Raw genomic sequence first — 13,157 nt, 5'->3', positions numbered from 1 at the left:
GCATTTGCCACACATCAATGAAATCTGTTCACAGTGAACACACAGAAAGACTTGTGAATTTTCCATTTCATTATGCACTCGTCTCAAATGTATCTTTTTTTCTTTAATATTGTGATACTGATACAGCATCTATCCTTAATTACTGCACTTAGCGGATGGAAACATTGCATAGCCTATCCAATCACAGTGTAATTTGCAGGCATTCACAAGTGTGCTTGTGTCTCTCACTTTGCTTTATCCCTCAACCAATGAGTTTGAAGGTTCTGAGAAGAGAGAGAGATTTACTGGATCTTCATATAGGAGCTGATGTACATGCCCACATGCCTTTGAAGGATTGTGGCAGCAGTTACATTCCCCTTTTTTTTCACAAAATCTCTGGTGTGATGTTTTTCTAACATTAAAATAACTCCATTGATGCTTGCCAGAACAGCCACTCTAAGCTTTGCCTCAAGGAAGAAGCAGAACATTTGATTGGGATTTTCTGTCAAACAGAGACGCATCTCTGTGCATCTCTACCAAACAGCGCCGGTAACGTTAAACAGTTTCTACGCTCGTGTCTCTGCTTAAGCGAAACTTTGCTAAATTTTAAGCACCGACATTTCATCAGCATCCTCAGCAACGGATGCAAAGTCATGTATATGTTAGCCGGTGTCTGCATGTATGAATGTACTTGAAAATTCGAGGTCGTCTCAGGAAAAGGAGCCTAGTTCGACCTAGTTATCTAATCAAGCTGTAACCTGTAAACAAGTCCTGCAGAAGAGGCAGACATCTGTCAGAAAAGAGTCAAGCAGATGTTGGATTTTTGTTTTTTCACCACTTTCTAAGGAAGTATTTCTATAGCACTCAACTCTGTATCACCACTTAACTGTGCTTGGTTCTGAACATGGAAGCAGTCACTGCTGTGATCACATATATAACACCACAGACTTTCAGCACAGCTCATAGTGTAGTTCTGCACCGCTGAAAACAATCCCCCCGTGTTAATGCTTGCTTTTACTATCTACTGACTGCCTGTCAGAGTGTAACTCCTCAAAGAGAACTGTTTTTATTTATTTTTTAAATTTTGTTTTTAATATATAAATTAAGAGGAATCCACCCAGAAGAAAAATAATCCACCTGTACTGTATCCCTGCTGCCTGGTATTGATTTTCTGTGTGTTACATAATATCTGTAGGGGCTTCCATCAACTCCTCCGATGTTTATTCTCCTGCTACAAATAGAGGATTGTCAGACAGCCAGTGTGCAGATGAGCAATACAACACAGCTCAAAGCAAGCGGGATGAAATCACCTGTGAAATGTGTGTACAGAATGTCTTTTTTTTTGTTTTTTTCCCCATCAGTTCTTGCTTTGAATCTGATATGACAGATACAGACATGTATTCCTTTTTATCTGAACACCGCAGCTGTCTCAGTGTTTGTATCAGCTTCTGAAAGTGCTGTTGTGATTTGTAGCCCTGAGACTCATATCCTTTTAACGTTTCCTCATTTTCATCTATTGTTGTTTGCAATAACAAGCAACAACGGGAGATTTTTGTTCTCAGTCTTGACTAGTGTGAATTCCAGATAATGTTACAGGGAGTTGGAGGAAATAAATTGATGCAATTTTCTTTGTTTAGCTGCCCAACGTTCTTCTGCATGTTCTATATTTTAAATAGAAAAGAGAGAATAGATGAGAAAACAAAGACAAACAAAAACACCTACAGCAAAAAATGTGCATTTTTCCAGCAGCTTTGAATTCACTCGTGAATGTGTGGTTTGAATACGGAAACTCAGTAATTTGAGTAGTTTTAGGCTGCTGATCACTGCGGGTTTCTGTTTGTAAGTGAATCATAGCTGAAAGTTCAGTTTTTCAGCTTTAAAAAAGGAAAAAGATAATAAATAAATAATATCCTCAACTTATTTTTGACATATTGCTGCACTCTATGGTCTTTTCAGACCTCAAATAATCAGTCTGCATCAGTTGGCTTCTGCAGGAAATTCTGTCTTCGGTCTTCTGCCCCACAGAAATGTGCAAACTCAACAAAACATAGAAAAGGTCTGTTCTTAATCACGTAATAATAACGTGCTCCTTTTCCATGAAAACCAAACTAGTTTTTGAAAGTCAGTTATGCTTTGAAAAGCATTAGCAAGACTTTGGCAGCATCACAACTAAAATATTTGGACATGGCTTCAAACTTTCTGCATTAACCACCCTACAGAACATCAGAGGGTTCATGCATTTTTATCTTTGCACCAGTTTGTTAAAAAATACAAATGCGTTGTAGTATTCAACGGCGAGAGCTCCACATGGATGACGCGAGGAGCTTCAGTGTTCTTGAACTGCTGCAATAGCTAAACAGACTGTTACCTATATAGTGCTTTTCTACTCTGAGCAGTCAAAGCCAATATTCACTACAAGCCCAGGGCACAATTATTCTGACAAAAGACAACAAACTTACATCAGTGTTATTAGCACATGACGTCAAAAGTCTCTTAAAAATGAAACTAGCTAACATGGGGTTGGGAATGGGGGAATTACTGCTGTACTTTCCTGCGTTTTCCTCCTGCCTCACAGGAAACATGTTCACCAGCCTACTTAATACTTACTTGTTAACCATTCCTGACCTTCTCTCCTTAAGTGTTAAATAGCAAATGCCTTGCTATTTAACCTACTAGTAGCATTACACTAGTACTATTAAAGGGCACAAAGGGCATTAATATGTTTTATCTTATGTACTTGACATCAAAACAAACCTTAAGAAGAATTCATGCTCAGAGCTATTCCTCAGCACTCCAGGAAGTTAGAGCTAAAAAGAATATGTCCCATATTTTTATGCTAAGCTACACTAGCTAGCTAGCAGTACTGACTGATTAGCTGCAGGACTAATGCTAATTTTCATTTTGAGTGAGCCATTTACGTGACTTCATCGTAGACTGCAGTTCTCAGTGAATGCTGTTTCACAAGCTAACTTAAATGGCTAAAGGGTAGACTGTAAATGAAACACAGGATGCTGTGGTTTCTGTAGAGGCTTGTAATTTAAGTTATTGCTGCCACAGAATCACCCAAATCTTTAAGTAGACCAAAACTATTGTTCCAATGGATTTGAACCTAACAGTAAAAGACTCAGTGTAGTAAGTGAAAAGTCTGTGAATGGAGTTATTGCTTTTTCCTCTGTAAGACCACGATGCAACAACATACACATAGAGCTGTTGCTTGACTTCTTCCATAATGCCATTTGAATGTGATTTACACCTCTTTCCTTCCATTTCTGTCCATTAATCACAGCTATTTCTGAGCTCAGACGTAAGCACTGACTTGATACTTTGGCTTTTTTTATTTATGCCTCTGCACCCTGTAATTCTGTCTCCTATACACAAAATTGCTTCCTCTCAAAACCAAGCCAGATGTGGAAAATGTGAAACTAGACCAACGACTCCAAAAACCAGTCCTTCGAGTTCATGTGGATACCACATTCGTGCAGACGTAACCGCGCAATTGTGGATTCTACCCTGATACAGTGAGGAAAAAGAAAAACTGTGTATGCATGCATTATTTGAAATTTCTACACGTCAAAAAATACAAAATATGAACACAGAGTTGAAAATATAAAAATATATAGTATATCATGCTTCACTTTGCAAAAAAACAAAACAAACCCCCACCTCAAAAAACGTTAGTCTGGTGATTTAATATTTCAATGTTGAACTTCCGCTTTTTAATTTGGGGTAGTTTGATTAAAAAGATTAACTCAAGGTCTACATGCTAGCTTTTTCTAAGGTATTCAATGATCCTGATAGAGGTGATTAATGTGTCTTTATTATTATTGAGGTTTAATTTTGAAATATAAAAAGCTTCTACAACTGAGCAGACACCTTACTTGCTTAAAGGTGCGTATAGATTAAGATTTCAGCAGTCTTGCAAGTGTATTGCGTGCTTTTCTGTGCAACATGACTGCAAGATGGTAACAGCTAATGAATCGTCGACTATGAGATGTGGCTGCAATTCCTCCACTGTGTTTCATGCTGCGCTCTCCTGAGTGGAGATATGATAACACCACAAACATAATCATTCAAGCAAGGGTTTGGCTCTTTCAGGTCAACATTTTTTTATTGTTATTATTTCTTTGCATCATAAACATTTTGTTTGGCCTATTAACCTCCATCTTTTTCATTTGGATCTGTTCCAGTGTTGCACTGATCGGATCATTTCATGAGACAACAGATAGCTGGATAGGTAGGTAGGTAGATAGATAGATAGATAGATAGATAGATAGATAGATAGATAGATAGATAGATAGATAGATAGATAGATAGATAGATAGATAGATAAATCAATTACAACAAATTAGACAAAAACACAGAGTGCAATTTCTTCCTTAAGGGACATCTTCAAAATCATGATTGGAGTAAAATCTATGTAAAGGATATATATTCTGTATGAAAAAAAAAGCAGAGCGATCTTGTAAGATCTTGTAAGAAGTATAACAACAAACCAACTAACATGGTGAGAAATTTTAAAATGGCTTGCTGCAGCGAGCTAACAAAAATCATACAAGACCAAAAAACTGTACGTTACCAATCATTTCCTGATACAAAACAAAAGATATTGAAATATGGTTTAAATGACTTCATTGTCAGTGTTGGTCCCGGTTTGGCCAGAGAAATTGCAGCGACTGAAGGGGAGGACTTTCCTGGATGCTAAATAGAAAAATGTAATGAGCTTTTATAAGAGGTACAGATGAGAATGAAATTATTGATCTGGAATAATCATTTAAGGGCAAGAAATCAGTGGACTGTGATGGCACTGATATGGACTCACACTCACTTACATTAGGCAACGTGGGTTTAGACCAAAAAGAACAACAAAATAACAACTGCACTATGAAAAGAAAATGTGTCCCATGTGCCATTCATATTGGTTTGTTATTAGACATAATAGGGTAATCAGTCAAACCACTGGTTAAGATAACCTATTAACCTGTTAAGATAAATTGTCCTTCAGGTCCTTTAGGTTTAATAGAACGTCCATGCAGATTAGTTTGAAACATTTTTTTGTGTTTTCTAGCACATGTTAAACAAATCTGGTTCTTGACTTGTGATCGATTTTAGCCAGAGTGACATGGACAGTAATAAAATCTATACACAAGTTGTCACCTGGACACCTTAAAGACATAGGACAGACACAGATGAAAATGCAGATGTGACACGGCTTTCTGCTTGTTCTCAAAACATTAAAACAGAAATAGTCACTTGAGTTACTATTCATTTACTTAACTGTTTTTCCTGCTCAGAGGACTGGAGTCTGTCCCAGCTGTCACAGGATGCACCTTAAACAAGTCACCAGTCAATCTCAGAGAAACAGACAAACACAGACCAAACAGTTCATGAAGAATCACCTCTTAACCTAATGTGCATGTCTTTAAACTCTGGGAGGAATCCAGAGCAACCTGGGAAAAACCCATGCAGGCAAGGAGAACACATGCAAACAGTCTGGGTTTGACTGAACACAGTCTTCTTCTTCTTACTAACCACCATAACACCACATTGTGAGGTCATCATCCTAAATTTCTGGCACGGTGAGAATTTTGTCCTGTGCACTCTTTGGTTGCAAGACCATTAAAACGCCCAGCTGTAAGCTGCTCTTACAGATAACTACTGGTTACATGTTTTGTCACCACAATCAAAAATATCACCGTGAAGCTTTCATATTGCTCGTCTTTCATCTGGGCCACACTTACACTCGGCATGGCCAGTTTAAAAGGGCATCTGATTTTAATAACCATAGGAATGCAGAGAAAACTGGCTTCACCGTGAGACGAGCGGTCCCCAGTAAGTAAGAAAGATTTTACAGAAGTGCACAGCAGCTGTGGGAAAAGCATTTCTATTTGATGACTGTAATTTTCAAAAGAACTCAGCTGCGGTGAAAGGTGGGAGGTTTAATGGCCAAGCGAATGAACGGCGCAACATCTCAGCTCAGGTGATTGGGACACATTATATTAGTCTGGAGACTGCTGATCAGAAATGATCAGAAATCTAAAAAGAGTCTGAAATAAGACTGTGATGCACATTAGGAATTCTGCACGGTGCGCTGCCAGAATCATGATTTTCTAAATGTGAGATGTGAAGTGAGTTGCTTTGGTTGTAACAACGACAGCAGTGGCTCCAGCGGCAGGCACATTGTTTCAAGGTTAGCATTAGTTAGTTTTCAGTTTGTAATTTGGGTATTTAGTGTGTATGAACACAAGTACACATGTGGAACAAATAAATAATCCATATTGGTATCAGTAATCTAATATTACTGCCTTTATGGTTTTATAATTTTTGCTACTGTTGTTCTCATGATGGCAAAAAAGATCCCACCAATGAGTCATTCGCTACTCTGGCATTCAATCCTTTAGTAATTTTGAAAAAAATTTCCCCGCTATGGCCCCTTTTCTCATTTGAAATCCACAGGGTGTGATGTTTTCTTCATAATTCCTCCCCTGAGATGCTGTTTAAAATGTAAATAAAAGCTGCACGCTATGAGGGCCAAATCATTTGAAGTCAGATTTATTGTAAAATGGTAAAAACAACAATATCCAATCATCTATCCATCCACTTTCTTCCACTTGTGCCATTCGGGGTTGTTATTCGGGGCTGGAGCCTGTACCAGCTGTAATAGGGGAAAGACTTGTGATACACCCTGAACAGGTCAACAGTCTGTCATAGGGCTGGCAAAGAGCAGCAGATAACCATTCATGCTCCCATTCTCACCAAAGGCAATTTGGAATTGCCAGCTAACCAAGCACATGCATGTCTTTAGAGAGTGGGAGAAAGCCGGAGTACACGGAGAGAACCCACAAAAACCCACAGAGAACATCCAAACTCCACACAGCCAACCGGTGGATGACGAGACGGGCTGTGTTGTTGTGTTGTTCGCCCTCCTCCTAAGTTGTACTGCTTTGAAGGCACCATTAGTACTGTACAATACACCCAGATCTTTGAGCAACATGTGCTTTCATCCAGAGAATGATGTTTTTTTGTGTTTCATAAAGCCCAAATATTTTAAAGCACTTTGCTTCCAGTTTTTTGGAAGAGGCTGTACTTGTCAGCTGATGTTGGTCGTCTCATGCTGAACGGATCCTAGTACGACCTTTACCATCACAAATCATCTGACCTGTTATTTATTCAAATAATTGTAGATTCAATTAATTTGCCATCAAACAAGTGGCTCCAAATGGTAATTGAATTAGGCCAGTGTAATGTAATTAAACCAAATGAGCAAAATAATTCATGCCCAATCACATCGTATTCTGTGACTAAAAGGTACTTTAATGTTTGATCATTCCTACCGAGCATTCGTTTTCTTTATTCAGTCATTAACTGAATAAGGTTGGGCTGACTTTTATGTATCCATTACTGTATTTGCAGGGCATGGTGACCAGGTGTTTGAGGTGCCAGTCAGATAACTCCAATATTCCCTGTCAGATTTAACCAAGGACCTTTGTTAGGACTCGTATCTCCTCTCCCTCTCCTCATTTCCTGTCAGCCTCAGCTGTCCAATGAATACAAAATTGCAAGGAAGAAAAGAGCCTTGACTGTGAGTGTCTATGTAAACAAGTAGACGCACGCATTTAGATTTATATTTTGTTACTCATGCAGATTTTGAATGCCTCTATTTTCTGTTTGTGCTTAGTAGAAAAGACATTGAGCAAAATTAAATGTTTCATTTTTATGGGAAGAAAACTGCTTCTTCTTCCATTGCAGAAAAAAAGCACTGCAGCATTTAAGTGGACTTCAGAAGCTCCGGTTAAAAAAGAAAGCTACATAATGTTTTTAATTAATCATCTATTTCTGCACTCACTTGTGGATTTTTCCCTTTCTCTTGAGTTCTCCAAAAGCCTTGTGAAACGCTACACTGTTATGATTTGACATAGCAGGGAGCGCTATCCTCCTGTGAGCCCCGACGGATCCGTATCCCCCTGTTGTGAAGTCAAGTTTAAAATGTTTTGCTGAATTAGAATAATGAAGCCCGTTGTCCAGAGTTAGGTTTGTGATGTGCTAATGAAACCGACTTTGATCTAAAGCGACTGAGGAGGCGTCCCGGGGAGATGCAAGCAATCTGCTGAGGTTCATATCAGGAAGCTGAACGGAGAGAGAACAGCGAATATAACGAGAAAGTGTGTTAGAAAGGAAAGAGCACTAATGATCTCTGACAATCCAAAGTCATATATCTCTGTGGCTGACCTGTCACCTGACTCAATCTCTGACCTTCCTTCTTCGTTCTCTGTTATCCACTCATCACTCACAGGGAAAAACCTGAAGGCCCATTTATTTCATTTTCACATCACTGAAAGGTAGCACCCTCATGGGACGTGTCCTCCTCAGTATCTGTCATTCATGTTTACCATCTCATACATCATACAGTACTGCATATTGTTCTCATCACGCCTTTATTTATTGCCCCAGTTCAGCATCATTGTCTTCATCCTGTTCTGTTGTTTCCTCACTTTTCTCTCTTGTTTTTAGAGCTAATAGGAAAAGTACAGTCAGAGCAACGCTTTTAGATTTCTGACTTCTGTGTTTTATAATGACCCTTTAAAAATCTGTAACAAAATACTAAAATGACTTTGTCTCTAGCCTGAATGAAGCATTACCAGAATCTAAAGGAGCATAGGGTATTGCATTACAGTAGAGACTAGTGAAAACTGTCCTAAAAGACTCTCTTTTGTGATTTCTTATCATTTAATTCAAATTGCAGCTAAGAGGCCTCCCTCGGGAATTGCAAAATTATGCTCTCTGTCTAAAATGTATCAAAGTGCAGAGTGGGGCTGGGTGTGCACGTGCTGCAACAGCTTGAATGATTGGCGTAGCAGTGAATAACATCGTTTGCCGCACATGTCCGAGTGGGTTTCCACCCACGGCCCATGGGCAAGTGTTGTGGAGTCTCTAAATTGCTCGCGCTGCTTCGTGTGTAAATGTGGGTGTGAATCCATCATTGTTTTTATGCATTGCTCCATGACGAATGGCTGACTGATCCAGGGTGTTTCCCAACTTCAGAGCAGTTATTAGTGTGTGGTGTGTTTCAACTTCCCAGAAAAAATGAGAAAAAACAACATGAAAGAAATTCAATATAAGCTCTTGAGCTCTTTTTCCAGATTTTATTATTAGTCAGAACTCACCCGTGCGAGGGTCCGCGTGAGCTTCATTCAAATTCAAAGCAAATGAATGTTTATAACTAGTATCACATAATGCGGTCATATCTTATGAGACATCTTTCGTGTGCCCTGACCATTTCATCCTGGATTTCCAAGACTTCTTTGTATTCCAGGATGGAACTAAATCATTTTAAACAAAAATTATTCTTTTTTTACCAAATAATTTACATTTATGCAGCTGTGTAACAATATCTTAGTCACAGTAGTAAGTTATATAACACTGTGTGTGAAAATTTGTCCCAGTCACTGCAGCTGTTATTGCTGTGATATGTCACACAGTCATTCGGGCTGCCTCGTCTGTTCATCCAGCTGTAAATAATCAACAGATATGATTGGATTTCATGCAGTATGGATAGCGTTACGCTTAAAAATGAGCCTGGGTTGCAAAGCTTCTATCGTGTACTGTAGGACACTGCTCCTCAAAAACTCGTGGTCTGGCATAATTTCCTCTCAAGGGTGATAACATGTGAAAAGTTATCCTTCTGAACAGGGTTGTACAATATTAATTGAAATGGAAGCGTTTCTTCACTAGTCTCCACTCGGCTAATGGCTCTTTTCTGACTCGGCTTCCGTTCTGGCTCCACACACCCAAACACACACACATTTTTCCTTTTCTTAACTGAGACTTTATTTTTCCCTAATGTCTTTGTCCTCTGTGTGAGTACAGCATCATTTCTCCCTAATTTACACTGATTTCTTTGTTGAATAACTCATAACAAATAGCTCCAAATAAAGTATCTATCGCTAGGCTCTCAGGCTTAACTTAGGAGAAATACAATATTGGGCAGCTAAACCGGTATCAGGCAAATAAACATCACTATAAACATTGCTTATGAGCTCTGATAATATCACCATCTTTTCTTCTCTTTTAATGAATTTGTTCTTTTCAGATTAACTTGCCAGGTCTGAATTTAAAACGGTGTCACTTTGTTATATCTGGGGTGTATTTTTAGACTCTGGGGGTGGATGCACATGCTTATTCGCAACCATTTCCAGTTTAGCTGTGAGCTGGTGTGCATGCAAAGGTAAAGCTAACTTAGTTAAAGTGCTCAAGATTTTTTACGGTAGGAAGGGTTGAGGTATTGCTAATAACAAAAATGACCGCTTGGTTTAGTATCTCAGCGAGCCACAAGAAAACGCCTGCATGAGCCATCTTTGTTTTTGTCACCTGTTCCTTTCCTGCTGTGACACATCTAAATGTCACAGCAGGAAAAGACTAAATTATATAAATGGAAAAAGCCTGTCTGCATAATTATCTTTTAGAGTGCATTTATTACGAACCATTTATATACAAACAGTAATGTCTAAATTGTCATCCTTATGAAAAGAACCTTTCTCCAACATTCTTGAACCAAATTGAAGCAGAGTGATGCATTTGGCAAAGATGTTCCCTATGGGTGGATGTCCCTGGACCCCTACAGAGACTGTGACTCTGTAAGCCCCTGATTTCCTATAATCCCACCCATGGCCTTGAATGTGGGTACTTTTTTTTACATGTCTGTTTTGAATGAAATGTATAATCCAGGACTGGCTGTACGCTGGCCAGTCAAAAAAAAGAAAAATCCGTCCCCCACAGCCGAGGTACACCAATCGACTCTCCATTCATCCACAGTCCCTGGCGGACTGAACCCTCCTATTTGTGTGCAGCTGGACCCTTTCATTATTTACACTTGAAATGATAATGACATCATGTGTGCACAGCTGCACTATTTGCATCCACGCTGCATGCTGATGAATTTGTGTACCAAAATGGATAGGTAGGGGGAATAAAAGGATGCTCCTACAATATTTAAAGGCTCGTCTCTTCAGATGTGGAGCTTGTTTGGAGCGGGGGGTTGATAACAGGGCAAAGGTTACTGGGAAGCTCATAGCACTTTGTAAGGGCAGTTTGCAAATGTGATACAATAAGTGGGAGGCAAGGAAAGTTCAGAGTCAGGATTTTGTAAGTGATGCGTGAGTGCAATGACAAGCAGAGACACTACTCTGTAACACGTCGCTTCTGGGTTAAAACTGTGTGACAAATTTTGTCGAGCTGGCGGCTCCACTGCCACGACGGGGTGAGATTTCTGTGTAGGGCATCTCTCTTTGAGGCTGACTCTTTGATTCCCCCACTGAGGAAGGTTTAAAAGGTTGGAGAGAGGTGAATGCCAGTATTTTTGTTGTTGTGTACTCTTTGTGCAGACGTTAAAAGGAAGGTAGGATGACTGGCAAATGGCTGAGAATAACAGAGTTAGAAGACTTTATTTGTAATGAGTAAGTTTATAACAAATACAACTCTATCAACACTTCACATACACTTACAATCGTGTCAGTGATAGAACTGCTATAAGAGCCTATTAGATAATACAAAACTTGGCCAAACAAGTGCTCGAGCAAGCCTAGAAGTCACAATGACACTGAATACTAATTGCTGCTGGTCTGTTCCTGGATGCCACTCAATTCACACAGCACTGAGTCAGACATGACTGAAACATTGACATGCAGTTCTATGAGATGGAGATGATGTTTGCAGTGCTTTGAGTTTTGCTCACTTTGAACCTCCGAACAGCATCATCTTTTCAAGCCATCTTGACAAAATCTTGTGTGTAAAATAATTTTTTGGGGGGGGAGGGACCATTTTGTGTCTAATTTCTGGCAATAATGGAGCAATATGTTACAGTCACTCCTTAATAAAAGTCACCATTCAGCACAGAAAATGACAACTCGTCGAAGACATTCCTCTGTGGTGTGAAATGTTGGGATATTTACACGGACGTGGTGCGTATGGTGTTGGTTATTCCCGACAGAAAACGTATTCAGTGTAGCTTGTCCAAATTTTGTCCTCATTGGGATCGTTGCTGGTGTAGGCACAGGTCCCTGTGGAGCTGCAGGCTACCATGTGAAAGCCCGCTTCTGTCAGCTTGTCAAATGCCTGCTCTAGAAAATTATACTTGAGATAGTACCGGGATGTGTATCTCTCAGGGGGCCTGTCCGGGTCTCTGCTCTCATTCAGCGTGTCCCCAAACACTTCTTTGGCCAGAGAGGTCTTACCGCAAACTGTGATGCGCGCCACTCTCCTGAACTTGGCATCGGTTTGGATGTCTCTGCCAATAGTGTACGAGCCGCGGTATCCTATCGTGATGTAGCCAGACTTTCTGGAGTCCAGAGACGGGGAGCGCATGGCCCCGCTGACAGACATGGTGCGTAAAGTCTCCAAGCCGCCGGAGGAGCCGCACTGCTGCCCGCCGTCTTCAGTGTCGCTCTGGCTGATCTCCTCACTAATTGAATTCTCTTTACTCACCCGGGGACTGAGGCGTTTTGCGAGGTCCCGCAGCTGGAAAAAGTCAGCCTCCCTCTGCAGCCGACTTTTCTCGGGGAAGTAGTCCGGGAGGACCAAGTTGAGGTCTCGGAGATAGTCGAGGATGTAGCGGAACAAGAACCCATCCCTGTCCAAGAAGAAGCGCCCTTTGCTGTCTCTCGCCAACTCCTTGGGTGACTTCTTGCTGAACATGTTCCACAAGAGTGAGTCTGGGACGGCGATCAGAGTTTTGTGTCTGGTGACATAAACCTGTCCGCCGACATTCAGCTCGATGATCTCGGAAAACTGGGCGCCCGAATCCCCGCAACTGGACACTCCGCGCTCTGTGTCGGCCAGTGCCATCTTCTCTGAGCTGCTTCACTGATGTGGAATCAGTGGAAACACTGAGACACCACAGCGGCAGCAGCTCGTTTATGAAGCTTGGGCTTACTGCGTGCGTGCGTACCGGGAGGTGACTGCTGAATTAACATTTAACTGTTGAATGACTGTGAAGAGTGCCAATGCTGCTCTCCCTCCCCATCCACAGAGAGGGAGAGAGAGAATCTATGTATCCACCAGAAACGTCACCTTCCTCCTGACCTTGTAGCATAAATATCGATGTGATAAATCCTCTATTGATTTTTTTAATAAATTACAGCATGTGTGGGTGTTTTTTTTCTCTCTCTAAATGAATGCAAATCCAT

The 13,157-nt window shown here is 40.4% G+C and overlaps 1 protein-coding gene across 1 annotated transcript; it reads right to left on the bottom strand.

Moving 5' to 3' along the window:
- Positions 1 to 11,401: 11,401 nt before the first annotated feature.
- kctd12.1 (potassium channel tetramerisation domain containing 12.1) lies at positions 11,402 to 12,910 on the bottom strand. Its single transcript, XM_031734654.2, has one exon. The coding sequence runs from the start codon at positions 12,814 to 12,816 to the stop codon at positions 11,950 to 11,952; it is 867 nt and encodes a 288-aa protein (XP_031590514.1). The 5' UTR covers positions 12,817 to 12,910; the 3' UTR covers positions 11,402 to 11,949.
- Positions 12,911 to 13,157: the final 247 nt, after the last annotated feature.

The sequence above is a fragment of the Oreochromis aureus genome, linkage group 16, assembly GCF_013358895.1.
Source record: "Oreochromis aureus strain Israel breed Guangdong linkage group 16, ZZ_aureus, whole genome shotgun sequence".
NCBI lineage: Eukaryota > Metazoa > Chordata > Actinopteri > Cichliformes > Cichlidae > Oreochromis > Oreochromis aureus.
Note: the sequence above shows the minus strand (reverse complement) of the source record. Positions and strands in the feature narration are given on the sequence as shown.

Bases quoted from the DNA above. Each gene is read 5' to 3' on its own strand.
- kctd12.1 (XM_031734654.2), bottom strand. From the start codon at position 12,816: ATGGCACTGGCCGACACAGAGCGCGGAGTGTCCAGTTGCGGGGATTCG.